The sequence below is a fragment of the Drosophila gunungcola genome, chromosome 3R, assembly GCF_025200985.1.
Source record: "Drosophila gunungcola strain Sukarami chromosome 3R, Dgunungcola_SK_2, whole genome shotgun sequence".
NCBI lineage: Eukaryota > Metazoa > Arthropoda > Insecta > Diptera > Drosophilidae > Drosophila > Drosophila gunungcola.
Window position 1 is genome coordinate 27,200,789 of NC_069139.1, and position 26,776 is coordinate 27,227,564.

Below are 26,776 nucleotides of genomic sequence, written 5' to 3' on the forward strand. Positions count from 1 at the left end.
AATAAAGGTAAAATACAACATTTTTAACCCTAAGTATTGTAAATGTTGAAAGATTTTTAAAGCACCCGAGGCTAACATCCACGTACAAGAACCCCAGCTTAAAAATTTTGCAAGTAAACATTGTAAATTTATTTTATTGGTCGACTTTGAAACACAAACAAATTAGACCAACCTAATCATCGTTGTCGCTTCCCGATCCGCTGCCGGAGCCACTGCCGCTACCGCTTCCACTGCCCGACTTGCTGCTGCCGCCGCCACTCTTTCGACTGCCTTCGTTATCGCTACCGCTGGCGCTCCCTCCGCCGCTCTTGTCACTCTTGCCGCTCTTGGCGCTGCCCGCATCCGATTCACTGTCGGAGTCCCGAAGCGCCTTGCTGGCCTTGGCTTTGTCCACCTTCTTGCTACGGCGCGCCTCAAAGTCGGAGCCCTCGTCGTCGTCCGAGGAGTAGATCGTGGATGCCTTCACCTCCGCCTGCCCACCGCCGGACCCCTTCTTGTAGCGATTCTTAATGGCACTTAAGCTAATGGCATTCTCGTCATCGCTGCCGTCGTCGTGCTGGTAGGATGAGGTGCCGCCACCCAGAAGCGGTTCGCCGGCGCCCGGTTTCTTCTTCTTGGGCTGCGCCTTGTGCTGATTGCGCATTGCCTGGCGCAGCTTGGCCTCCTCCTCCTTCAGCTGCGTGGGCCGATCCGTCGTGGGATCCTTGCCCACCTGCGTGAGGATCTTGATTCCGCTGGTCTTGCTGGATCGATCGGCCAGCGACATGGTCATCTTTTTGTGCGTGAAGGACTCCGTGGAATGCGGGCGGAAAGTGAGCTTAGTCCTGAACACCGACTGGCCCTGCAAGCCCGTGCCCTGGCGGATGAACAAATGGTTGTGGTCGCCCAGTAGCGGCTGCCTGTAGGCATCGAAAATCTCGTTGCCCAAATGGAGCGACATGCTGCCGTCGGACCAGCGTACAAAACGCGCATTGGACTCGCGTACCATGTCGCCCTTGTTGTTCATAAATTCACGCCAGCGGATCGTGTTGCTCACCTTGAGCTTGATGCGCTGCCTTCCCTCCTCGTCCATGGTCTCCTCTTCATCGATTTCATCTTCATAGGTCTCTGGGTCAAAGGGATGAGTGACCACTGACAAGAAGTTAGGGAGTTTGATGAAATGTTGCTCTTTTCCAAGGTCCGCAGAGATGCGTGGAATCTCCACATCGATTCGGGTCTCGGGCAGAGGCTCAGGCTCATCCTCCTTGGGTGCCTGCTGCACCTGGGACTCGGCTCGATCGCGGGACCGGGATCGGGAGCGAGAACGCGAGCGGCTCATCGAACGACTGCGGGATCGAGACCTACTTCTGCTGCGGCTCTTGGAGCGTGCTGGTGACTTACTGGTGCCTGGCCCAGGCTCCTCCTCATCGTCACTTATATCGTCGGCGTCGCCAAAGATGTCAGCTGCGGCAGGAGCTTTCTTGGTCTGCAAAATTTTGAATGTACAAGATTAAAGTAACAATCATTTGTGACTAATCCTATTTCTTTTTCATGAACATCTTTTATTTAACTTATTCAATAACGCAGCTAGACTCACCTGCTCCTGGTCGGAGTCGCTGTCAGAGTCGATCAGCCGGGATTTCTTTGCTTTGGTGGGCGATTCCTCCATGTCGCTATCGCTGGCGCTCTTCTGCTTCTCCTGATCGGAGCCACTTGCCTTACGTGCCTTTTTTTGGGCACGCCAATGTCGCTGCCGGAACCGAATCCACTGCGGCTGCGACTCCTGGTGGGCGAAGGTGTTCCCGTCTTGGAGCGCGATCTGGAGGTGCGACTGCCACTCCTGCTCCTGCTTCTGCTACGACTGCCGCTCTTGGAGTTGGCCCGCTCATCGTCGATTTGCAGATTGGGAGAATTGGAGCGGGATTCCTCGTTGCCACTGCCCTTGCGTGTGCCACTTCGCGAGCGGGATCGAGATCTAGCGCTTTGGGCGGAGCCCGATTTGCGACTGCGGGCGGATCCGGATCTTTGGCTGCGGGCCGATCCTGATCTACGACTTTGGTGCGACCCGGATCTGCGGCTTTGAGGGGATCCCGACTTGTGACTTTGGGGGGACCCGGATCTGCGGCTTTGTGGGGATCCTGATCTACGACTTTGGGGGGATCCCGACTTTTGACTTTGAGGGGATCCTGGTGACTCCGATTTTCGGTTGCGGGCAGAGCCCGACCTGCGACTTTGAGCAGATCCTGATCTTTTGCTATGAGCGGAACCCGACCGCTGGCTTTGCGCAGATCCCGACCTGGCACTTCGTGGAGAACCCGAGCCGGAACGAGATCTGGAAGATCTGGAGCCCGACCGAGATCGATCGCTACCACTGCCAGATTTACGGCTGCGGGGGGACCTGGAAAGAATATTCTACTTAATCAGCACACTTTCCACGCTTCTTAAAGGATGCAATAACTCACCCGGGTGCACTGCCTCCTTGCGGCGTGCCACTGCGGCTGCGGCTACCACTGCGACTGGAACCGGATGAACCTATGTAAGCACCGTAAATGCCATTTCCTCAGGTCTCGAAAACGCCAAACAACTTACCGCTTTCATCATCCGAGTTTTGGTCACGCATATTGCCAAGTAAACTCGATTAAAAAATTAGGACCTCGGGAAAAAGAATTCGCGGCCGGGCAATAAAATTGAGTTTGGGACGTCTATGCACTGTCAGACTTATCGATAACTAAATCCAGCTGGGAGACCTTTGCACAGACAGATCAAATGGCAGCTCGCGACTATCGATTAAATGTAAACAACTATTTGAATAATAAGAAAAAGCCACAATATCTATGATATAACAAGAAAAATGTTGAAACTTGGTCGAATAAAATGTAGAATCAAGATCATAAAGCCTTAAAAGCGCACGCAACGCCTTTTTAGAAACAGCCAACTATCGATAGCAGCGCTGCACCGATAGCAAATTTTTACATCCCTAATTCCTGTGTGTTTGTATTCGTGACAGCCACAAAGTTTTTTTGCGGAACATTTTTGTGTACAATTTAGAGCCATTTCGGGCGCTAAAAAATTGCTTACTGCCCCTCGATAGTGGATCGTGAAGACCCGGCTCCACCAAGCTCGAGTGCATTTGCGGGTCGGTAGCGTAAAAAACACGCAAATCAAGTGGAGAATTTACCCAATTCGTTGCTTCGGGTGAAATTTCAGTGAACTGAGAAAACAAAGACAGACACACACACAAACACACACACAGGGTCACAGACACAGTGCTTGTGCAGCAGTGAAGAAAGAAGCAGAGACAACAGCGCAATAGCGAGCAGTTATTTACTTACAAATAAAATACAAAAAGGAAAACACTACCAAAAACCATTGCCCAATCGGAGTGTAATTGTAACGTGCGCGAAATTTGCAAAAGCGTGAAATTAGAGTGGTCGCAAGAGCGGCGCACAAAAAACGGAAAACTTTTCGCCTCCGCCAGGCATCAACATCCTTCGGTACTCGGACTCCCTCTCTCCGCTGGCTCTCTTTCTCTCTCTGGCACGGAGACCACGCTGCATACAGACGAGGCATATACACACAAACACCGATATATATGCCATTTATTTAGGGACGACACGGTGCGGAAAAGTACTAACTAACCTCGCTCCCGCTACGGTTCCAGTTCCCGCTCCCGTTTCCCGTTGCATCCTTCCAGCCAGCCGCCAATCAACCTAACAGCGAGTGAGTGCGAGAGTGCGAACAAACTTCAGCTAACCAAAGGCTGCCCAGTGGAAATCAGTTATCCTTGCTGATCCGCCACAGCTACGGCGCCAGGACAACGACTCCCACGTCCTCGTCCCGCCGGCCGCTTTGGAATGTTAAATGCGGTGAGAACGATCCGATCAGTGTATGTTGTTGTTGCTGGACAGAGTGGAAAGCGAGCGTTAACAGTGGAAGTGCAAGAAGCGGCAGTATCGTCTAACGTTAATTTAGGTAAGTTGCGCAGCTTTTCTCAATTTATACGCTTGCTAACCAAGGTTACATGGTTTACTTAGCCCGAAAGTTTCCGCTCGCCAATGTTTTTGTTGTAAGCGCGGGCGACAGTGTTGCAAAGCGGCCGTTGGGTCAGCTGATAAAGTTACATGCGCAGGGCAGGTAAATCGGCAATCAGCTCAGCTAACCTGATAAATTAATCGGGCTCAGGTAGCCTAATCGCTATCATTAACAAGTACTCAAATTCCGTGCATATTAGCCCAGGTGGTGGGGGAGGGCCATCGTTCTGACCAACATCAAGTCCTGTGCGAGTCGGTGGTGTATAAACCGCAAACAATTGGGACAACTTATAATACAAACTTTACTTTTACTGTTTTAATCAGATTTAATATCACATTAACTCCCAACTCCTTCAACCAAAACTTTAACGTTTAACGTTTCTAAAATGAAGTATTTATTAATTTACAAACTTAAAATCTCAATCAAAATTAAATAAAGTAATAATTATTATTATTTTAGGACCAAAATAAAATGAGTACCTCAAAAATTCTATGATTCAAATTTCCAATAACCTTTTTTTCTATTGCCTATTTTTTATACTACCTGCAATTAAAAAACTCTTTTGGATATTTTATATCGAGACGACCCCCTTGTGATGCTGGTCAAGAATATACATATGTACATATATAATTAAAACATTGGGAAATGGCCCTATCACAACGTCTGCAATTACAATTTTTTTCAAGGATATAAAAATTACGGATGTGAAGTTTGCTTTAAGGTTAAGCTTACTTTACTTTTTGTATAAGTTTTTGTCTGACTTTTTTTATACACATTAAGTTGATATAAAATATCAGACAGTGAAATAAAGCCTCTGTTCCGAAACTGATAGTTTTTACTGTACACCTCTTTGCACATTGCTGCACTGCATCACCACTACCTGCATATTTGATCGTGCGACAAGTGCAGGCGTATCCTTTTGCATTCGCCCTGTGCTTCTCCCGCTCTCGCATCCTGCCGCCAGTCATTCTGGTTTTCTCACCCACACCATTGCCATTGTCATCGTCTCCATCTTATCCACAAGACCTGTGCATGTGTGCCCACGCCAAAGAGGAACGGCAATAATTGCCGCAGCCTTTATGCCTGTGTTTCTCCTCCTCGTCAACTTACTTCTCGCTCTCTTCTTTGACTTTGTTTGCTGGCCGAATTCGCCAATCGACAGCTGATGCGACGGCCATTTAACAGATTCGAAGCGAGGGCGATTTTTGTTTATTAGCGGTGTATGTTGGTAACCCTTTCTGGCTTCCAATTCCAATGGGAGGTACGCAAATTAAACTACACTACCTATGTGTATTAACGACTGGCTCCTCACCCACAGACTTGTTTGTTTATTTGTTCAACACGCATATGTTCGCATTTAGTGTGCGACAATTATCTGCGGGGAGCCGATTTGTTATCACTATAAGTCCCCCTCCACTGAGTCACATAGAATAAAAACTCTTGTTTATGGGTGAAGAATTTTCCCGATTCAGCCTTTTGACAGCCCGGCATGTTTTAAAATACGGCGCAGATGGCTCTGAGTAATTCCGTTGGCGAACCAGAACTCGAAATCGTCCAGAATATTGTTAATAAGAGTGTGTGAACTTTTAAAACTAATTATCAAAATGTTGATATCTATATTTTTTTTTAAACGTCTAAATAGTTGAAAATATAATTAATCAAACATGTAATTAAAAGACTGATATTTTGATAGTTACTAAAGTGTCTTAGCATCGTTTATATTCTTTGTATTGTATATGATGATTATTTTTAAACAAATAAGAAACCAACCAAAACCATTATAAACTATATACATATCGTCTCCGAATGTGCACCTTAAAGGGTTGGAATAAACCCTGATTTGAATCGTTTATTTTTTATGGGTGTTATATATCGATAAGAATCCCATTGTGCTGACAAAAGCAAAACCACATCCTATTGACCGACTACCCCTTCCATTGCAGATTATGGCGAATTTAAATTTCCAACAACCCCCGAGAAGTATAGCGAACGCGGCGTTAGCTGGCCGGACAACTGGCGGATTCGGTGGTAGCTCCCTAGCTGGCCATGTGACGCCCACGTCGGGCATGTTCCAAACCGGTAAGCAATTGCTAGCCCAGAGGATTTGTCGGAGCATTCCACTTATTTTTGTGTGTCGCAGACTTTGCCAACTCCTATCCAGGAGCGGCGAACTACGGACAGGCGCCACAGCAGCAGCAACAACAGCAGCAGCCGCCGCAACTGTCGCCGAACCGGAATGCGCAGCTCTCGGTCGGCGGACCCGCCCTCTCGAGCGGTAACCGGAACGCCAACCTCTTCGGCCAGCGGCAGTTTGTGGAGCGGCGTGCCATGCAGGGATTGGGCAGTGGCCCCATGGTAAGCAGCCCGCAGTTCAGTCCATATTCTCCAACTCGAGGTTATTTAAGTCCACTTGAACTACTTATACTTATTTGTTACTTTACAATTCCGCTGTGTTCCCGAATCAAAATGTTACTGTTTTACAAAAATGAAATTATAAATTTTAAATGGATTTCGATGTGCCAGTAATTGCAAAAAAAAATGTTTTACCACAAAAATTATTTTTAATTTCATTTGGTGTCAACAACTACAACATTTTGAAGTTTAATAAGATAGGCTAACAATCCTATGGGATTGTCCGAACCAGCTCGTTCCGACTTAGATAATACCTGCAAAAGAAATAAAACTTTTGAGAAAGTTTCATGCAGAACGCTTTTTTGCTTAGAAACGGACAGTCTGACGGACAGACGAATATATCGACACTCCTAGTGATGCTGGTCAAGAATATATATACTTTATAGGATCGGAAACGTCTCCTTCACTGCGTTGCAAACTTATGGCTGCATGGATATAAAAATGGAATAACAGCGAAGTTATATTTTTTCAGTAATTTTTCCGATTGTTCCTATGGGAGCTATATCATATAGACCGAATTATATACCCCTTGCAATAGAAAGACCACTTATGGGATAGCTTTAAAATTGAGAGACTAGGAGGAACAGAGAGACGGACATGCCTAGATCAACTCTCCTAGTGATGCTGATCAAGAATATATATACTTATAGGGTTGGTGATATCTCCTTCACTGCGTTGATAACTTCTGACTGAAATTATAATAGCCAGTTGATTACCATGATTTAAACCTTTTATAACACTTTATTTTTTAAGCCTTTGTGTTTAATTAAGAAGACAACATAGGACCCTATCAGAGATCTTGAAAATATCTTAAGCATTTAGAATTCAAGCATTTGAAATTATATTGAGTTGGAGAAGTTTGACTAGACTGTAAGCACATTTCCTAAGACCTTACTAATTTAATTCCTTTCCACAGTCGAACATGGGCAACTTCATGCAGACGGGTCGCGGCGGCTACGGAACGGGCGGAGGCGGTGGCGGTCCTTTGAATAACTTCCACGTGTTCGGCGGTGGCGGGAGCGATGCTTCCACACCAGCCCTGCTTGATCCCACGGAGTTTCCCTCGCTGACTAATGCGCGCGGCCAGAACGACCAGACACTGCCCCAATCGAATCCGCTCCAGCCGCCGGGCAGCAAACCCTATGGTAATTTCTTTACCTCTTGTGAGTTCAAATCAAAATCCACTTATTTTTATTTATTTCTGTTTACAATTATGATTAAGAACCTGCTGGGAGTGGTGTCTTGTGATTCGTTGGCCCACTAAGTTATGCTATGTAGTATTTGTAACTAATCTCGAAAAGCGGTGGTAGTATAGCAAACGCTTAAAATAGAAAACCCAGGCCAAAAGAAAGTTTTCTTCTTTATTATTTGTATTTGTAGATCAAATGTATTTTTTCCTGGAATTATTATCTTATTTCGTAAACCTTGATGAGCTTAATTCTACGATTATAAGTTAATCAAGGTATGCTTGTGTGTATGACAGACATTTTATGTTAATTAACTATTATTATTTTGTATTAAAATTAGACAACTATATTTCTTTAAAAAATTTTATTGTTGACGAAAACAAGTCAGTTTATGAACACGAAAGTTCAACGAAATTAATGTTATGTATCTTGAATAAGCCAAAACTTATCTAAATGCTTAAGAACAAATTAAAATTGAAACTTCTGACCGTTACTTACAATATTAAATTTATTAACATTTTAAAAAGGTGGCTGGTAGCGTTGTTTAAAATTGGTTAGGGACTAACTTTGCAAGCGTTTACTATAACTAGCTAAACAATTTTTGGTATATGAGTTTCCTCTGCTTTGATACGTCATTCCTTCGCTTCACTCATTTCCCCTGGCGACCTGTTCGCATCTTTCCGATTTCAGTTGGTATGGTGAAGCAACCGACGTCAGAGCAATCGGAGTTCACGATGTCAAACGAGGACTTCCCTGCGTTACCGGGCACCCAGAACTCGGACGGCACAACGAACGCGGTGGGGAGTGGTGGCGGAGCAGGAGGCTCCGGCGGTGCCTCCACAGAGAACCACTTGGACGGCACGGAAAAGCCGATGAACTCGATTGTGGTCAGCGGATCAGGGAGCGGTAGCAGCGGCACCAACGTCGGCGTTGTAGGCGGCAATGGTCTCGGTGCCGTGGGCAGTGGCCTAGGGGGCGTGGTAGTAGGCGGCGGTGGAGGAGCCGGAAGCTCAGGAGGCGGTGGAGTCGGCGGCAATGCAGCCAGCGGAGTTGTCGGCGGATCGCACGTGGGATTGGTGGGCAGCAGCAGCGGCGGCATTGGCGGCGTCAACAGTGTACCCAACAGCAATGCCATGATGGGCGTGGGCGGCGGCTTGGGCAGCGGAAGCGGCACCTCCGGCAGCGGATCGGGCGGCGAGCATCTGAACGATAATTCCAGCAACGATAAACTTGTGAAGAGCGGCGTGCAAACTTCGCCAGATGGTAAGTGTACTAATAAGTTGAACTAATGGCGCGTTAGAGGAAAAAACTTTTAGGGTTGAGCGTTTACCACGGATAAACAGAAATATAAGACGATTTATTTACTAAATTACGTGTTTATCTTCAATAGTTGTATTAACAAATGTATCCTTTTGTTTTTATTATTAGGCAAGGTCACAAACATCCCAGCGAGCATGGTGAACAACCAGTTCGGCATGGTTGGCCTGCTGACGTTCATTCGAGCTGCAGAAACGGATCCCAACCTGGTGACGCTCTCCTTGGGCACGGATCTCACGGGTTTGGGCCTGAATCTAAACTCGCAGGAGAGCTTGCATACAACATTCGCTGGCCCGTTCGTCGCACAGCCCTGCAGGTGAGTTTATTGCCTAGTTAAGGGATTGTGTACAGTTAAAATAAAAAAAAAAGTTTTTTTTTAAGTCATAGAAGTTACACGCAAATATTAAATGGCGTTGTAAAGTGCTTGAAAGTACAATTACAAACTTTAAACGCGTCTTTCTTAAAATGGTGTTTTAAACTCTGTGACCAACATAACTAAAAAACGGCTAAACCGATAAGTCTCAAAGTTTAAGAAGAGCTTCTTAAATATATTTTTTAGTAATTAGTCAAAGATTTTTTCTCACCGCTAAAAATTTTGTACATAAATAATTTAAATCCGAATTCAAAAATCCTTTAACTAATTAATAGATTTAGCATTACTTTAACGAAATCTGTTTGTTTTTTAATTTCGGAGAATCCAGTTCAGAGATATAGTGGTCACAATATGTGTGAAGCTCTAGGAGATCAGCCTTATCTCCTTTTCAAATAAATATTTTTACTAGTACTAAGTCTTAAAATTCAGTTAAAAGATACCATTATATGTGAAGAAATTTTCAAATCATTAAATTTAAACGATTTTTCAAAATAAATTCTGGAAATTTCGCTTTTTTTGGCCTTTTAACTGTAAAAAAAAACAACTTTGGTGAACCATATTCAAAAAAAAAACAAAATAAGCCATGGTTTAGTAAAGTTCATTTTTAAATTTCTTTATGGCTAGCCAGTAGACACAATTAGATTTAATAATACACGCTTTATTATTTATTTATTACTAACTTTGGATAATATTTTATTAATGCAGAGCACAAGACGTTGAGTTCAACGTGCCACCCGAATATCTGATTAACTTTGCGATAAGAGACAAACTCACTGCGCCGGTACTGAAAAAGCTGCAAGAAGACCTGCTCTTCTTCCTTTTCTACACGAACATCGGCGATATGATGCAATTAATGGCCGCTGCTGAGTTGTAAGTACTTCCGACACGATCTTAACTATATGTATATTCACACGTTGATTTCGAATCGCAGGCATAGTCGCGAGTGGCGGTATCATGTGGAGGAGAAAATATGGATAACTCGAATTCCTGGCATTGATCAATATGAAAAAAATGGTACAAAAGAGCGCGGCACCTTCTACTACTTTGATGCGCAAAGTTGGAAACGTTTGTCCAAGGTTTTCCAAATAGATGCCGAGAAATTAGATAAATGTCCCAATATAAGTGCGTTTATGAATGGACAGTCTGTATAAAATTAATAAAAATGAAAAAAATTGAAAAAGAATATTTAATGCCTTTTTTACCTCACACCATTAGAAAATCTAATCGGAATCTAGTTGTAATCTGTACCTACAAGTTAAGGATGTGTTTTGTGCCAGTTTCCGGAATATGTGGATAAAGTGTACCTTCAATTTGATATAGCAATATAAAAATCATAGCAATGTGTCTGTAAAGGCTGCACCTGATATCTGAGGAGCTTGATATCATAATTTCTGTGTTTCCTATGCTATCAAAGCCGGGCTTTCAGACTCTGTTAAAAAACAAAGACATGAAAAGATCTTCGACCCCAGACATGCAACGCTTACTAAATTAAGAAGCTCTTTCTTATCTACGAGCAATTTCTTCGGAATGCATGTGATTTTCGCGAATTCCCAAGTTTTTATCAGAGCAAACATGTACATACATATGTTGTTTTTATTGAAAAGCAAATTGTTTCTTGTTTATATAAAATAAAGTATGCTTTCGGAAGATTACATAGTCAAAGCATAGACGCTATAAATTTATTTTTGAAGTGTATAACCGATTAGTTCAAATTAAAAAGCTTTTGCAATTCGTAAACGTTGTGCTGATTAAATGCTTGGTGTAGTTTGTGGTAAATCACATTAGCGTTAGTGCGGCATGCATTTATTTCTTGGTGATTTAGACGATCGAAGATATTGTGCCCGATGGCCAAGAAGAAATTGAGTCTGCCATTATCAAGACGTTCCACCAATTTGCCCCACATATACACCAAAAGAGGGCCCTCGTCGTGCATCCAGTTAACATTCGACACTTCTTGGAGGAGCACCGATTTCAGCATGTAGCTGGATAGGTGCGGCAAAGCTTCGGAATTTCCATCGCGTATTCCCTTCATTAGACGCAATACGTTCTTGAGATTGTAATGGTTTTTCATAACTTCGCGTTCCCAATGCGGAGCACATACCATAAAAGTACGCTCGTCGGAACTTCCCAATTTTTTTTGCGGGATGGCGAACCAGGGATATTGGGCACGCACCTGGTAGGGAACCGGTGGGTCAGCCAACGGCCACTTTGACCAAATGAACTCGAATGCCGGTACCAGATCAAAGGATATGCTGCGATCTCCGCACACTGCCTCTATGGAGTGGGCGCAACCGTACCCCTCGTTCGTGTACCTCACAGTGTAAGAATTGCCAGTATTAAGACATTTGAGACTCAGAGTTGAAGTGAAAACCTTCTTTAATATGCCTCGCAACCAGCCCTGAAGATCCTCTCGACGAATATAGCCATCGGAGGATACGAAAGCCGCATTTCTTCCCCCAGGTGCATATAGGAAGACAAAACCATGTTCGCCACGTTCAGGGCTGATTTGGAATGGGAACTTCAGCTTCATGTGCAAATCAAATTCATCAGGAGTCACCAGTTTAACACGGTCCAAATAGCTTCCTGATAAAAAAAAATTACATTTCCACATATTTTTGTACTGTTTTATACAATTCTTACCACCCAGACTCAGGCCGTCATACGCACTGCGAAAAGTTGCGTCTTTGTCTTTCAGCTCCTCAACCAAATAGTTTTGAATAGATATAGCATCCTGTGTATATTCGCAGCGATCATTGTCAGAAATGTTCAATTTATTCAAAATTTCTTTTATTTTGCCCTGAATACTCATGATAAAGCGATTACCTCTTACTGTGGGACTCCCCTTTTTAATGAAGCCTCGGTTGCTAGTTAACACCGTCATTAACAGACTCTCTGGTCCTAACAGAGTGCAAAATACACATCTCAGGGCAAATACTTTAGCGGAATACAAAAAAAGCTAACATGAATAACACACTCTCTCTCTCTAACGGAGTGCAAGATACAAATCTCAGTACTTGTATTAAAGGTCTAGTCTAATAGAGCACCACCCAGCATTTACCACCCCTTTCATAGATGGTCCGTAATAGCCAATTCACAATAGGCTTTTGATCACATCATTTTAAATTAATAAGGACAAAATGTTTAATTGCGCTTCTTCAATTCTCATAGAATTGAAATTTTCGCAATCGTACTGTTTATGTGTTCAAAGGACTAGTTACGAAACAGATCGGACGTCCTTATCTCATAGATGCCATCGGTACAAATGGGAGAAAATTTGTTGTTTAATTTGAGTTTAAATCGGATTTTGCCCTAAATTCTTTTATTTTTTAAAGTGTTTAGAAAATATCCTTAAATATTTTATTCAAATCGGTTAACCATACCCCTAAGCTGTCATATATCTGCTAGTCTTCTATGTCAATTATTCGCGCAAAGTAATATAGAGTTTGGAAATCTTAACTCGAGTTTTTGTTTATGTACACTGATCACGTTACAAAACCTTGCCGATCGGACGACTATATTTTATAGCTGGCATTTGTTTTAATAATTTAATACTATTCCCGTCATTAGAAGTTAAGACTTTTTTTAAGATAATCACAAACTATTCTTCTAGTTTAGTTTCAGTTAAATTTCAGACATTCTAGCTGTAAGATTCACAATTATCCAGAACTCGTTAATTAGTAAAATTAAAATAATATCAAAATTCTGTTTAACGGTTTCTTAGCGGAAACGCTATTTGCGCTTAACAGCACTACGAGCTATGTTAAAAGCAGAAGCGTTAGGACATTTTTTGAACAGAAGCTGGAAGAAGAAGCAGATTTACTTATAAAATAGCGCCTGCGTTTCAGAAATAAATTTGAATTTGTCGCACCGGAAAACGAACAACCGGTGTCGCCTTAGTCGGAGATGAATACGCCGGGTATCAGCCTGTTCCAGGGGGCGGACCCCCTCAATGTGAACTCCACATTGGACCGCCAGGAGGAGGAAGAGGCGCTGCAGGATGAAAAAAGACGCCAAGAGGAGGTAGGTGAATCTGGGAAGTCCTGGTAAATAATGTCACCGTTTCTACTTTTACCCCAGATTGGACATCTGCTGGTAAATGCCTTCGACGACCTCAATGATGATGAGAGCACAATCGACTCGACCTCGAATTATCAGTCGGAACAGTCTCCAGTTCCACCCACCTATCCAAACCATCCGCTCCAGAAACCGCTGCAGGAGGATCCCCAGCAAGCGAACGAATTGCACCGTATCAAGATGATGTTAGAATCTAAGAACAACGAACTGCTTAACGCAAACCAGGCCGCCAACGCTGCGCACAAGAAACTCGATGAGATCGAAAAACGCCTCTCCATCACGCAGGCCGAGCTGGATCGGGCTCTGCGCGAGAAGAAGCACACTCACGAGCTGCTGGTTGAGACCAAGGAGAGTTGCTCCAACAAGGACAGCGAACTAGAAAAGCTGCGCATTGAGAAGAAGAAACTGGAGGAAGAGAATACACGGCAGCTGGGCAAGCTAGAGATGACAAAGGCGATGTTGTCCGACGTCCAGTGCAAGTACGAAATGGTGCAGCGGGATACGCACAAGCGGGAGGAGCGCGGCGTTGAGCTGCGGATCAAACACATCGAAGACACTCATCGAGCGCAGTGCGATCTTTTCAACCAGCAACTCAGCCAGTTAAGGGACCAGCTGGAACGGAAGAAAAACGAGTTAGAGCAGATGACCTCGCGCTTCAATGCACTGCAGTCAGGCCACGAATCTATGCTTCTCGACAAGGCCGCCAAGATAAACGAGCTGAGCCAAGCTCTGGACGTAGCTCAGGAGCGTTGCAACCAGATAAACAGCAGGCCCGGTCTGGAAGCAGAGAATCAACGCCAGCAACAGTGCATCGGTGACTTGAAAGCCCGCATTGCCTCCCTGGAGCAAGTGATTGCTTCGCTTAATACTCGCGTGCACGAAACAACAGCGGAGCTGGACCTCATGGACTCGCTTCTCCAACAGCATCATGCGGATGAATCGCCCAAGGGAAAGTTAAGTCAAGTAGGCGGATCGCGCCTTGTGGGCAGCACACCCCTAAATCCTCTAGACAGGGTAAGCCACATCAAGCAGGAGCTGTTTCGGGCGCTGGCCAATCTTAAGAGCAAGCGAGAGGAGGTAAGGCGTCTGGAAAAGCATCTGGATGAGCGCAACCAGGAATTGCGTGTACTGCGTGACCAGGAGAATCAATCCCTAGTAGAACTAGCAACCATAAAAGAAGACAAAATGCGTCTGGAAAACAAGGTGAAAGCAATGCAGCAGGAGCTTGAAGAGCAGCAGCACAAATCACAGCAGGAGGCCGATCTACGGACCCAGTTGGATGCCATGGAAACCGAGAGGGATTCACTGAAGGAAAAACAGAAGCGGGTTGAAGAGGAGCTAAGGACTGTGGAAACGGATTTGGAGCAGTTAAGGCAGCAGCACGAGAGCCTCCAGCGAAACTACGAACAACTCACGCAGGATAATCGGCAGTTGCGGACCCGAGCAACCGCAGACAACCTGCGCTTGGACCTGGAACGTCACAAGATACTGTTGAAGGATTCCCAGAGCGAAGTGGAGCGACTGAAGAAATTGTACTCTGACATCGCCACCGACAAGGAGTCGTTGGACTACGAACTTAGAAAGCTAAGGGAATCAGACACGCTCAAAGAGTTGCAGGAACAACGCCAACACTTGGCCACTGCCCAGCGAAATTTACAGCTGGCGGAGCTCAAGTTCCAAGAGCTTAGTAAGCTCCTGGAATCGGAGAAACTCGGACACGAGCGTGATCTACAAACTCTGCGCCAAAAGAGCGAGCGCGAGAAGCGAGAGGAGGCAACTGCTGCGGCCAAGGAGAGCTCCGATAATTGCAGCAAGTGCATCGAGAGCCTGGCAGAGATTACTAAGGTAAGAAACGAAATCCGCTTTCAATCACATCTGAACATAAGTAAAATCATCACCGTTCTTCCATTTTCAGTCGGAAATCCGGATGTTGAAGCTCCAAAACGTGAACTCATTGCAAGCCAAGGAGCTTAAGGAATTGGAAAACGAACTGGAGCAGTCCAAGTTGCTGCAGGCCGAGATGCAGGAAAAGATCGAGCTTTCGATCAAGCAGGACGAACTGATCAACGACCTCAAGGAGAAGGCCAAGCATTTTGAGGCGTACATTATACAACAGGAGGAGTATCAAAGGCAGCAGCAACAGAAGAAGACTACGCCCAGTCCCAAATCAAACTTAGATACCTCGCCCGGCTCCTCTCCGAAAGAGCTTACCCAGGAGCGGATTAAGGTGATTGAACAGCGTGTTCGCGATGAGATGGCGAAACTTTTTGCGGCCGAACTCAAGAAGTTCAACACCCGTCTGCAGCAGACCGAAGAGCGAAGCCAGTGCCTCCAAAGGGAGTACCAAGCGGTGTGCGCAGAGCTGCAGCATCGCCAGACGGAGGTGGATTTGCTAAAGCAAACCATCCTGGCAGAACGCGAAAACATAGAGGAGATCCTGGCCAGCAAAGAGGAAAAACAGAAGGCAATGCTGCAGAAATGCCGCCAGGAGCTGCAAGCCAAGAACCAGCGAATCACCGAATTACTGCGCGAAGTGGAGGAGCAGCACGCCAGCATTGATTCGGAAAGACAGTCCATGAAGGCTGTTATGGCTCAGTGGGAGAAGCAGCGGCAGTCAATCGATCAGGTGGAGCAGCACTGGCGCCAGCAGTTGGACTCGCTGCGTACTACCCATGAGGAGGCAATGCGCTCCGCCCAGCAGCGCTATCAAAGTGCTAAGCGAACCGCCCACAATTACAAGTTGTATGCCGAGGACAAGGAAGCGCACATGAAGCGCGAGTACGAGCGCATTAAACATGAGTACGATCTGTCACTAGCGAAGATCGAAGCCACCATGAACCAGCACCTGGAGCGGCAGAGTCGCGAAAGGCACCGCGACAAGGAAAACGTGCCGAGCAATAGCAGCAGCAAACCGACCAGCAGCTCCAACGCTAATACCAAGAGCAATGGCAATAGCAAAAGCTAGAAAATACAGGATTATATTCGTTAGGTAATTATCGTTATCGCATGCACTGCCTAGTTGTCCAAAAATACATGTCGCTATACATTCCTGAGTTTGTGGTTGATTTTTATATTTGTACATTTATTATTAATGATTTTCCTGGTGCTACAGTAACTTAGAAAAAAAACTCATCACAATTTGTTTTAAATAACTAAATGCTGTGGCACAACGTGCCAAATTCCAAAATCTTCGACTTTCCACTGCTTAAATAAGGAAAATGTTCTTTTTGTGAAAATCCTACCGCTGTTTTAGGGTCCATGAATTATTTGTATTGAACTTGGAATACAGCATGTGCCATCGTCTCTAGATTTATAACTTTCTAGGATATTTTTTCGTCGATTTTATACAATAGTTACATACATATGTTAATTAATGCAATTCTTTGTCGGTTAAAATGGTTTTACTCTCTTTTTTTTGACCTAGCTGGTGCCAGCACTTTCCAAAGATATCAAAGAATTTGTCGATTTCTATTCGAGTTACTCCTAAGGCAGACGCCACAGTTAGATAGGGCACCTTAAGATCGCTCCGATGGGAGCCGAAATCTAAACGAAAAAAGGATTAATAAAACAATCAATTCCTATTGTCTTTCATTTACCCAAAAACTCATGTCCATCAATGGTTTTGATTTGCCCGGGAACTACTACCCTTGTTCCAGAAACTCCACGCTGGTGCAGCATGGATCCAAGTTGGGTGATGCTTTCCATCCGATCCGCAGCAATCGTTCCCAATGTTATTGCCAAGGATATGGAGTTAGACCTGCTGTCGATGACCACTTCACCACGGCTCTGTGCGAATTTCTTAAGGTTTTCTCTGAGGTAAATAAAATTATCGTTCCGCTGCTTGATGAGCGATTGATACCCATTGAGCCCCAGCGAGAGCAGCGTCATAAAGACGTCCAGGGACTGGGAACCACTGGCTCTCCCCGCGTAAGTGCTGGCAACATCATGGAGCAGGCTCTCATTGAAGCTGGCCACAATGGCTCCACCCACGGGCACCAATAGATTCTTGTCGCTGCTTTGAACGAAGTAATCAATGCGCCCGACTCGATGGGCCCGCTCCAACTGACGAACGATGTCTACTGACTGCAATCCGTAAGCATTGTTGACCAGGTGAGGAAGATCCCACTCTTGTGACAGCTTGGACACTTCGTAGATGTCATCGCTGTTGCGGGGGGCAAAGCAACTGGTGGTGGTGTACAGGCAAAGGATGTTTTCCACACCAAGCGCCTTGATTGTGTCCCGGAATGAACTAATGTTCGTATGCAGGGACTCTCCTTGAATCTGGCAGGGGATGACTACCGGCTCCAAGCCGGCCGCTGTGATAGCCTTGAAGCAGGACTTTTGATCGATTCGGGACCATAGTACGTACTTCGCCCCGGGCCGTCTCTTTCGTAGGCTTTGCAAGCACAGGGTTATGGTCATGCCGGTGCACATCGGCACCAGAAAGCAGCCGGCACAGCTGGGCACTCCAATTGCCCGCATTAGATCCAGGATCAGGGCATTGGTGAGGCGGGCCAGCAAAGTGGAACCAGCTGCCTTTGGCTGCGCCTCCAGTAAATCTCCAGAGCGACCGATTCCGTGACCAAAATTATAGTGTCGCCGGGCCACGAGTCCTAGTTAGATAAGTTTAAATACAACACGATGGCTTTAGACTTCAACTTTTAGAAAACCGTAGAGGCTGTAATACGGGTTTTATATATTAACTGGGAATACATAGATTTAATAAATAGTAATTATCTTTAAATTAAAAAAAACAGTTGAAAAATGTGAGTCTAGGATGTCTTAGCAAGACCCCTAACATTAACATAATTATCTGAATATTATTTGGAAGCCTGAGTCAACTCACTGCAAGCTATTCGTGCCTCCCGTTCACCCAGTCCGACCTTGTGCGGAAAGTTGTTGCTATCCAAGGCTGATAGCTGATAAACCAACTCCTCAATTTGCTCATCGGCCCAACCATTTTCCGGCAGTTTTCTCTAGAGAAAAGTAAATATCATTATCCCTTAATTGTTTTACACGAACTTTGGTTTGTTTACCTTTTCAACGAGCTCCTTAAAACTGCGCTGCTTACTCCGTTGTGCTTCCAGTCCAAGCTGTAAATAGTTGGCTGGCACCAGTTTTCTTGGTACATTTACCTGATCAAAGTTCATTTCGTTAAAATGCTATACATTAAACATAAAAAATTAATCAAATCGCCATCTGTGTGCGCCAAAATGTCTGAAATGTTTTTAGTTGAGCCAGATAAACGGTATTAAAGAGGCGTTGCCAGATTGCCAGGAAGCTAGCAATTTCCACAGCACCAATCAGGGCTGCCAATTCAGCTTTTTTCCTGTCAAATCTGGTACTCTTTGAAGGCCAACTCCGGGAAAAATTTGTAAATTGCGGAAAGTGGAAACTGTTTTTTTTTTTAATTTTTGGATTTTTTTTTGCCTTTTCCGAATACTAATAAATCTGTACGCCAGCTATGAGAAAGAGCGAGAGGCAAATAAGCTTTGTCAGATTGAACGTACGCAAGGCCCCGGCGTAAGGAATAAAATATGTAATACTTTGAGGTTGGAGTTGGAAGAGCAAAGTATTTTTCGGATCAAAAAATGGTCGGAAAAACCCAAAAAACTCAATAAAATGGACTACAATAGTACAATGCTGGCTACTAAATATTCCCGATATATATTTATATTCGGTCACACTAGAAAGAATAAACTTTTTACGCTGGCTTAACTATTCGTCGAACTGAGTACTAGGCTACATGAATCAAGTCTTTTGGTTCCAACAATAGCAACATTACTTGTTACAGCTGTTTGATAATTTTTGCACAAAAATTTTTTTATCAAAAGAGTACCCCTAACCTTTTTACAAAAAAAATTAAGATGAATTGAGTATAAGCGCTGTGGCGGCACTGCTTTGTCGCGCCTTCGATAAACAGCTTTTTGCGAATTTCTTTGAAGGAATTTTTAAAGCGTAAACCCAATCGCTACTAAAAGGTTATGTGGGAAAGCTTTTGTTAAGCGTAAACTGTTTAGTTTCACGGAAAATTCATTTTTGGCCAGGGAAGTGTGACCAGTTAACAACGGATCCGCAATGTTTGCGTTTTTCGGCCAAGAGTACAAACATTTAAGTATTTCTTGCGGAACCACCGACGGTCACACTGCAAGTCGTCGACAAGAAACAGCCCAACAGCTACATAAAAAGTTACTTCTATTCGCAGCAAAACAGATTTTTTTGTTTTAATCGTAAGTACTTCAGTGCATAAGTAAATTATAGTAGGTTTAAGCTCAGATAGGCTTAGATACCGAAAACGAACGCAATATTAACACTTACGCGAGCTATGACGAATCCTTTGTCTGCGCCTTTGTTAGAAAAGGGGTTATGTACGAACTGCGGGCGTACATATGGCGTGGTTAGTCATCGGTGACTATAAAGTGTACGCAGTAAAGCATTTAGTGGCCCGCGGGCCTTTGTTGGACTGTACCTTGCACATTATTTAATAAGAGCGACGGAAATATGCACACTTTGGACCCCCCAGTTTTTTTTTTTACGTTCGCAGTTTTCTCTGTTCCATTTTCCCCCCCTCTTCTCATCCGCCATTTGCCATGTCAATGTGTCGCTTCAAAATGGCGCCGAACCACATGTCTTCGTTATCGGTTCGTCTCGTTCGGCCGTTCGCTCGTGTGTCATTCGCTCTCTGAATTTCATTTAACAAAGTGGTGCGCGCAGACGGGGCGCTGGACTCGAGGCAAACAACACATACCTAGTAACCGATTGTGATAGCTGTTAAAAATAGAATTCCGGACGTAGTCTGAATTTGACCCGAGCAAAATTGTTAACGTTCATATTAAAAGCAAAAACGTAAATTCCGTTAGAAAAACATTCTTTGGCTTGCTTTCTCCTCTTTCGTTCGTTGTTGAGTGTGTGCGTGCGTGTCAATTTTACAGTGCAAAAGCTCGTAAGTAAGAAAAAGAAAAGAGATCTGTCTCACAAGTATAAGTAACGCTGTGCGAGGTTAAATTAAATTAAACATTCTTAAACACGTTCACACACGGATTCGGTCGTCAGTTGCGAGAAAGCAACAGGCGCACACGCACGCACACACTCACTACCCGAATCGCACACTAGCATATAGACCTTCGATTACTTACGAGGACACGCGGAAGCGGGAAACACAGGGCCAGACTTATTTCCGTTGGGTGAAAGTGTAAGTTTCAGTTCCGTATACACCAGCAAATATGTAAAGGGAATCCTGCGTATATCCATTATTGCGTTTTCGCTGCCTTGACAATTTTCCCAGCCAGCAAACCAACACATACATAGAAAAGAGAACGAGCACAAAGGCCGCGTTGGTGTGTGCTGTGTGCACAATGACCTCGTTTCCCTGCCGTGCTACCTATCAAAGTAACAACGTCAAAATTTCACTTTAGTCTGCGTTTCTTTGTCGATTTCTTGGGCGGGCGGTTCTTTTCGCCTCGCCTTTCATTTCATTTATTTCGACATTATCAAACTGTAAAAGATTGAGTGAGTGCGTCTGCGAGCGTAAAAGAGAGAGAGAGGTGAAGTGTGCCCGTTCTCCGTCCGTAGATGTGTGAGTGCGCAAAGCACATGTACGCGAGAAATTTTAGGTTAAGGTTCTCAACACAAGCCGAGTCATTATTAAAGTTTTGGTTTAAACATAGGTTAAGCTTTTCAATACTTGTTGCACAATATGTATAATCATACATATATAAACCTCTCGTTAATTACTTACAAAAGCTGAAAACATCAAAAGCAGATCGTGTAGTGTAGGGCCTTAAACATCAATTGCTGGTCGATCGGTTTTTAGAATCTTGTAATATTGTAACGCACATTGACCTTGCCAATTTTGTCGAGCCCTGCTTTTCTTGTCACATTTGTCCATAACAGGGGTAAACTGAAAGCGCTTCCTTCTCTGATCGATTTTTTCCATTGCAGCAATTTATTGTATGAGTCAAAAAACTGAAAGACCAGTGCTATCGGGTCAACGCATCAAGACCAGAAAAAGAGATGAAAGAGAAAAATATGACCCAACGGGATTCCGTGATGCGGTCATTGCTGGTCTCGAAAAAACTGAAGGCGACCTGGAACAAATCTCTAAATATCTAGACAGCGCGGGCAACAAGCTCGACTATCGTCGTTACGGCGAAGTACTCTTCGATATATTGATTGCAGGAGGTCTACTAGGTGAGTCTTTTAGCCCATTAAGGATCCCAGAATTGTCTTTCTGACTGTCAATTTTATGTTTTTTTTCGATTGCAGTGCCTGGCGGTTCCATATCTCAGGATGGCGAAAAGCCGCGCACAAACTACTGCATCTTCGATGCTCCCGAGAGCATGGAGGCCATGCGCAACCATGAGCAGGTTTGTAACAATTTCTCAACGTTTTAAATTTTATATATAAACTTAATTAGCTAATTTAATTAAACTAAGATACTTTTTGTTTAATCATATTTCTATCGGCCATTATTTGTTTTGTTTTCCAATGAGGTAGTGGTAGCTTGCCTGCATGTCATTAGAACTGATTATAAAGCTTAAAAAGATAATCGGTGTCAAGACTATGCAATATGAATCGACCCATTTACTTGTCTTTGGTTTGTTCTAAACACTAACAGTCTGGAGATTTCTTATGCGTCAACATCTTTTCTCTGTCTAAATACTCTGTGAATAAAAACACTCGGAAGGTCACGCGATTAAATTGAAATGCATAATATTAGAACCGGTTATCCATCTCAACAATGTAATCGGTGTCAAATTATGCAAAATAAAAATCAACATTTTACTTGTCTTTACTTTGTAAAATTACTTATCCAGCAATCTAAAGATTTCTTAAGTGTGATACAACGAAATAAAAGTTTAGAAACTAATTCCGTCAAATTAAACAAATATCTAACTGGTTCTTGCTTTCTACATTTTTTAGGTATTTGTTAAGCTCATCAGACGGTACAAGTACCTTGAGAAAATGTTCGAAGAGGAGATGGGGAAAGTTCTATTATTCGTAAAGGGCTTTACTCCAAGTGAACGCATCAAGCTTGCGCGTATGACTGCGCTCTGGTTAGGTAAGTAAACATATTTAAATACAAACTGTTTGGTGTTTATACCCAGCCCATTTAGTTACTCAACTAGTTAAGTCTCGACGAACACTTGTTTGACTTGCAGCTAATGGGCTTAGAAAAAACTTACTCTTGGTATACTGACTTTTGGGTGACTCTGCCACATCCAAAAGCCACGAGCCCAAGGACAAGGTCACTTTAGGACCAGTTTAATTTCTTTTGGGCGACCAATTGACTAAACGTTTGCATCTCTTTTTATCCACAGTTAACGGCTCTGTACCGCCAAATGTCTTACTGGTACTAAACAACGAGCACCTGATCAAGGATGGCATTGCTCTGGAGTTTCTACTAGAGCTGTTTCAGACGTTCAAGCAAGAGAAAGGCATTGCATATCTGATTCAGGCGCTTAAGAAGGGTGGACTGGAAAGCAAGTAAGTGCATATTTTGTCATGTTTTTAGTGTGGAATGTTCTCAGGAAGATGTTTCAATCATCCAGTTGTGCATCTTTAATTGATATTCCTAGAGTAAAAAAATTCGACGGAGTTTTACCCATTTCGCAAATGGACTTCCGCTTCATTTGGGTGCCGATTTAATTTCGTACACTATTAAAATAAAATGAATCTAATGCGTTTTTTTTTATAACTAACCAATTTTGTTTCTCCTTCTTCACTTCAGACTTATGGACTTTTTCCCACCGAACAAACGTACTGAGGAATATTTTAAACAAGTTTTTCTTGATAAAGAACTCAACGAGATCATCAAGTTGCATAAGGCTCAGGCTAGCCAAGAGGCAAAGCGCGAGTTGCAGCAGGCGCTCATCGATGATATCAACGATGAGAAGCCACACAATGAGATAACCTCAGACATTAAGGAATTCTCTCAACGCACCAACATTCCCGATCATGAAATAATTGTCATTGTAAGTCAAGTTTTTTGGTGAAAGACCCCAGACCGTTTTCTCCTAACACTAGCGCATGTGTTGTTTTGTTTTTAGATTTGGTCCACCATCATGTCATTGGGCGAATGGAACAAGAAGGAGGAGCTGGTTACCGATCAGGCTGTTCGTCACCTAAAGACCTACTGCACATTGCTGCAGGCTTTTGCCTCGACCGACCGTTCGGAGTTGGCCTTAATCCTGAAGGTGCAGGAGTTCTGCTACGAGAACATGAACTTTATGAAGGCCTTCCAAAAGATCATTTTGTTGTTCTACAAGACCGAGGTCCTGTCCGAGGAGATCATCTTGCGTTGGTACAAGGACGGTCACTCCAACAAGGGCAAAATGCATTTCCTCGAACAAATGCGCAAGTTTGTCGAATGGCTCCAGTCAGCCGAAGAAGGTTGGTATTTATTGAATTACGACTTTTGCAATTATTTGAGAATGGTCTTGTCCCGAATGGCATGATTCTGGTACACAATTGCAAGAGAAATTTGGTTTTTGCTTGCCTCGTTGCTTTTCATAACACTGAGCAACGCAGGCCAATGAAAACTTGGACAATATAGTATTTATCGGGGTGTTTTAACAAGTGCAATTTTTGAGAATGGTTTTGTCCCCGATGACATTTTCATTGTACAAAATTGCAAGAGCATTTGAGTTTTTTGCTTGCCTTGTTGCTTAAAAAATTCCTAAGCATCACAGGCCAATGAAAACTTGTACAATAATCTATCTGACTTTATCGAGCATACTTCTTACCAAGCTTTTAAAGTGTTTCCATTAATTTGGGGCCGATTTTAAAGGGTTCATGTACAGTATGCGAGAGCAAAAGAATGATTGGGTGTCCATATAACCCACTTCCATGGTTAATTTTGGCCAATAATCGTTTGGACAGCTTCATTGGTATTAACGATCCTTCCGCATAATCTCATCAAACAAGCTCCGAACTTCTTGTTCGTTCGACAGAGCTAAAAGTGGATTGTGCCAGAGCATTTGAATGGTTGGGTGTCCAAATAACTTCACATAGTTACATTTGGCCAATAATCATTTGGACAGCTTTACTTAAGCCAAATCAATTTATTTTTTGACATTTTGGATAGCATTCTCACGTTTATCTTTCCTATTGCCTTTCAGAATCGGAATCTGAGGACGAACAAAAGAATGGCGAGTAACACGTCGACTTATGGGTAAAAGAAAAGGAACAACACAATCGGAGCCGCCCTTTACCCTCAATATCCGACAACTCGGAACCAGCATGTGCAACAGCCAGTCGAACTATATATGTAATCCACCCCCATGAATAACGTCATTCTGAGAAACTCCACCTATATAACACTCAAAAAAAATTCCAACAATAAAGGAGAGAGTAAAACAAACCGTCATCCTAGAAATTCACTGTCCGATAGCATAGATTTCAAACTGCTTTCTATGTATCAATCCAAAATTCACATTCAGTTCCCGTTTGAAGCCAATATACCCAAGATGAACAGATAATAACAAAATGATTAAAATGTGTTAATAAAAGTTTAAAGTTCAACAAGTACCAAAAAAAAACACCAGAAACGAAGTCAACGCTCGAAACGAATAAATTAACTTCATACAGGAAATCAATTGGTAGCTATTTAACTTTTCGACATCGACTACAACTATATTCGAAGTCAACTGCGGAAACAGAATAGCAAAAATAGAAAAACGAAGATGATATTTGCGCTTTATGTTGAAAAAGGGCTGAGTCCCGTTTGTATGTTCGCATTATTTATTTACAAAATTATCCCCACATATGCATATAACAACAAGAACTAACTCAAATGATGATCCGCAACGTCAACAAAAAAGGAACTTCAACGAGTTGTCTTCAAAAGAGAAATCAATATTGACTTGCATGCTAGCAAGTTTCGTCGCAACATATTTGAACAAAATTGATTAAATTACGAAATATAAATTGCATGGAAGTACATATATGTATACAACCATTAAATGAAATACAACACTAAAAAGTATTTAATTGTAACACCCATGGACGTTTTGATTGGTTTATTTCTAACTAGGACTAACAGTTTAGGTAATTGGGTGTATCTAACTCAAATTTATAACTTTATGCCATTACCCTGGATTACATTTTGTCTAGTCATTCTCTACGAACGTTCGAATTCATTTAACTTTACATATATGTATGTAAATCAATCATACAGCAAAGTAGCAAAAGCACCTAAATCTATGCTTCACTGTTGCTTTTTAATAAAAGGTTGCATTGGAAAGTTTATCAGCTGCTGCTGTTAAAGCATTTCATTTGATTTTGGCAGTTGCTTTCGAAGCTCTCAGATAAATCAAAAAGGGCTGTTATGTTTACATTTGCTATCGTCTTCCATAATTTTCACAGCACACTGAAAGAAAAGAAGGAGAGGATTTTCTATCCCTGGCTGTAAAGAGATTTAAATTGGTTTTTCAAATCGTTGCGAATTAATTTACCCTTAAGGTTAATAGCTGAGTTTGTATATTACTTTATTTTATCACAAAGAGGTTTAAGAAACCAGTGTTCGTGGATCAAAACACGCGCCTATGCCTCTCAGCTTGGCTAAAATTAGACATTAGACTGCTGGTCTAAACCTTTTTTCGATATTACGGTTTCGGTTAAGAAAATATTTTCCGATTTAAAAAAAGAAACGAAGGAACACTATAGTCTAAAAAAAGGCATGTTACATTTTAAAAACAAGAAGGAATGCTAAAATCGAGTGACCTGACTATTTTATAGAAATAAAATATTGATTTTATAGTTTTCGAGATCTCATATTCATACGGACGCGCAGACATTCATGGCTAGTTCGATTCGGCTATTAAGAACATTTATACTTAATAGGGTCGAAAAAGCTTTCTCTTACTAGATACATACTTTTCAGCGAACACAATTAAAAGTTAAAAGAACCTATTTTTTACTACGGATTAATCCGTATAGCCAATATAAATGATATATTCTAGCTATGGGATAAAGTCCGATTTTGAATAAATATCAATCGATCGGTTTTAAATAAATCCCAGCGATTTATGCTAAAAATTAAATAAAAATCAATTTTGTCTCAGTTTTAAAGCTATATGGATGAAACTTTCCAAAATGTTTTTGGGGTGGTCAACTAAGGAACAACCGAAAAAATAAATTAAACATTTAGAAATTCATTCATTCAATTAATTTTTTTTTAAATTTATAATCATATTCTCCGAGATGTAGTGATGGATTACTATTTTAGAACTATATCGTAGATATCACAAAGCTGTGATAGAAACATTTTCGTTACAGAGAACATGTTATTTTGGCAATAGCTGCAAGTGTATATAAACTTCAGCTTGGCAAAGTTAGCTTTCTTTCTTCTTAATGTTAAATCTGTCAGGATGTCGTTTCTGAGTCCCTGGAATTGCCCAGA

The 26,776-nt window shown here is 42.8% G+C and overlaps 6 protein-coding genes across 13 annotated transcripts; 3 read left to right on the plus strand and 3 right to left on the minus strand.

Annotated features, from left to right (window-relative positions):
* Nucleotides 1-114: 114 nt before the first annotated feature.
* LOC128252944 (another transcription unit protein) lies at nt 115-3,758 on the minus strand. The gene is given in 6 exon segments (XM_052981180.1): nt 115-1,465; nt 1,577-1,713; nt 1,716-2,377; nt 2,442-2,511; nt 2,569-2,759; nt 3,619-3,758. Coding segments are annotated over 5 exon segments (2,193 nt in total). The 5' UTR covers nt 2,600-2,759; nt 3,619-3,758; the 3' UTR covers nt 115-172.
* Nucleotides 2,952-10,483, plus strand: LOC128252953 (regulator of gene activity). Of its 2 annotated transcripts, none has more exons than XM_052981192.1 (8): nt 2,952-3,951; nt 5,955-6,090; nt 6,152-6,366; nt 7,340-7,586; nt 8,301-8,873; nt 9,039-9,243; nt 10,006-10,170; nt 10,232-10,483. In XM_052981192.1, exons 2-8 carry the CDS (start codon nt 5,958-5,960, stop codon nt 10,449-10,451), a joined length of 1,758 nt encoding a protein of 585 aa, XP_052837152.1. In that variant the 5' UTR covers nt 2,952-3,951; nt 5,955-5,957; the 3' UTR covers nt 10,452-10,483. The 2 variants fall into 2 exon arrangements, with proteins under 2 accessions (XP_052837152.1, XP_052837161.1); XM_052981201.1 differs by having other exon boundaries at nt 7,340-7,568.
* A 412-nt stretch (nt 10,484-10,895) lies between these two features.
* LOC128252906 (cyclic GMP-AMP synthase-like protein) lies at nt 10,896-13,199 on the minus strand. Its single transcript, XM_052981099.1, has 3 exons — nt 13,169-13,199; nt 11,941-12,031; nt 10,896-11,883 (listed from the first exon to the last, which is right to left on the minus strand). The coding sequence occupies exon 3, from the start codon at nt 11,828-11,830 to the stop codon at nt 11,003-11,005; it is 828 nt and encodes a 275-aa protein (XP_052837059.1). The 5' UTR covers nt 11,831-11,883; nt 11,941-12,031; nt 13,169-13,199; the 3' UTR covers nt 10,896-11,002.
* On the plus strand, nt 13,107-16,709 carry LOC128252903 (trichohyalin). The gene is made up of 3 exons (XM_052981089.1): nt 13,107-13,320; nt 13,378-15,219; nt 15,290-16,709. The coding sequence occupies exons 1-3, from the start codon at nt 13,204-13,206 to the stop codon at nt 16,337-16,339; spliced, it is 3,009 nt and encodes a 1,002-aa protein (XP_052837049.1). The 5' UTR covers nt 13,107-13,203; the 3' UTR covers nt 16,340-16,709.
* On the minus strand, nt 16,701-21,142 carry LOC128252904 (O-phosphoseryl-tRNA(Sec) selenium transferase). Of its 3 annotated transcripts, XM_052981092.1 has the most exons (5): nt 21,113-21,142; nt 18,411-18,509; nt 18,221-18,350; nt 16,971-17,987; nt 16,701-16,917 (listed from the first exon to the last, which is right to left on the minus strand). In XM_052981092.1, the coding sequence occupies exons 1-5, from the start codon at nt 21,125-21,127 to the stop codon at nt 16,745-16,747; spliced, it is 1,434 nt and encodes a 477-aa protein (XP_052837052.1). In that variant the 5' UTR covers nt 21,128-21,142; the 3' UTR covers nt 16,701-16,744. The 3 variants fall into 3 exon arrangements, with proteins under 3 accessions (XP_052837052.1, XP_052837050.1, XP_052837053.1); XM_052981090.1 differs by lacking the exon at nt 21,113-21,142 and having other exon boundaries at nt 18,411-18,665; XM_052981093.1 differs by lacking the exons at nt 16,701-16,917; nt 21,113-21,142 and having other exon boundaries at nt 17,856-18,052; nt 18,411-18,669.
* Nucleotides 19,451-25,371, plus strand: LOC128252905 (protein krasavietz). Of its 5 annotated transcripts, none has more exons than XM_052981095.1 (9): nt 20,047-20,317; nt 20,428-20,566; nt 21,316-21,564; nt 21,640-21,740; nt 22,297-22,435; nt 22,695-22,860; nt 23,105-23,348; nt 23,424-23,766; nt 24,495-25,371. In XM_052981095.1, the coding sequence occupies exons 3-9, from the start codon at nt 21,327-21,329 to the stop codon at nt 24,530-24,532; spliced, it is 1,269 nt and encodes a 422-aa protein (XP_052837055.1). In that variant the 5' UTR covers nt 20,047-20,317; nt 20,428-20,566; nt 21,316-21,326; the 3' UTR covers nt 24,533-25,371. The 5 variants fall into 5 exon arrangements, with proteins under 5 accessions (XP_052837054.1, XP_052837055.1, XP_052837056.1 ...); XM_052981096.1 differs by having other exon boundaries at nt 20,488-20,566; XM_052981094.1 differs by lacking the exons at nt 20,047-20,317; nt 20,428-20,566 and adding an exon at nt 19,451-19,604.
* Nucleotides 25,372-26,776: the final 1,405 nt, after the last annotated feature.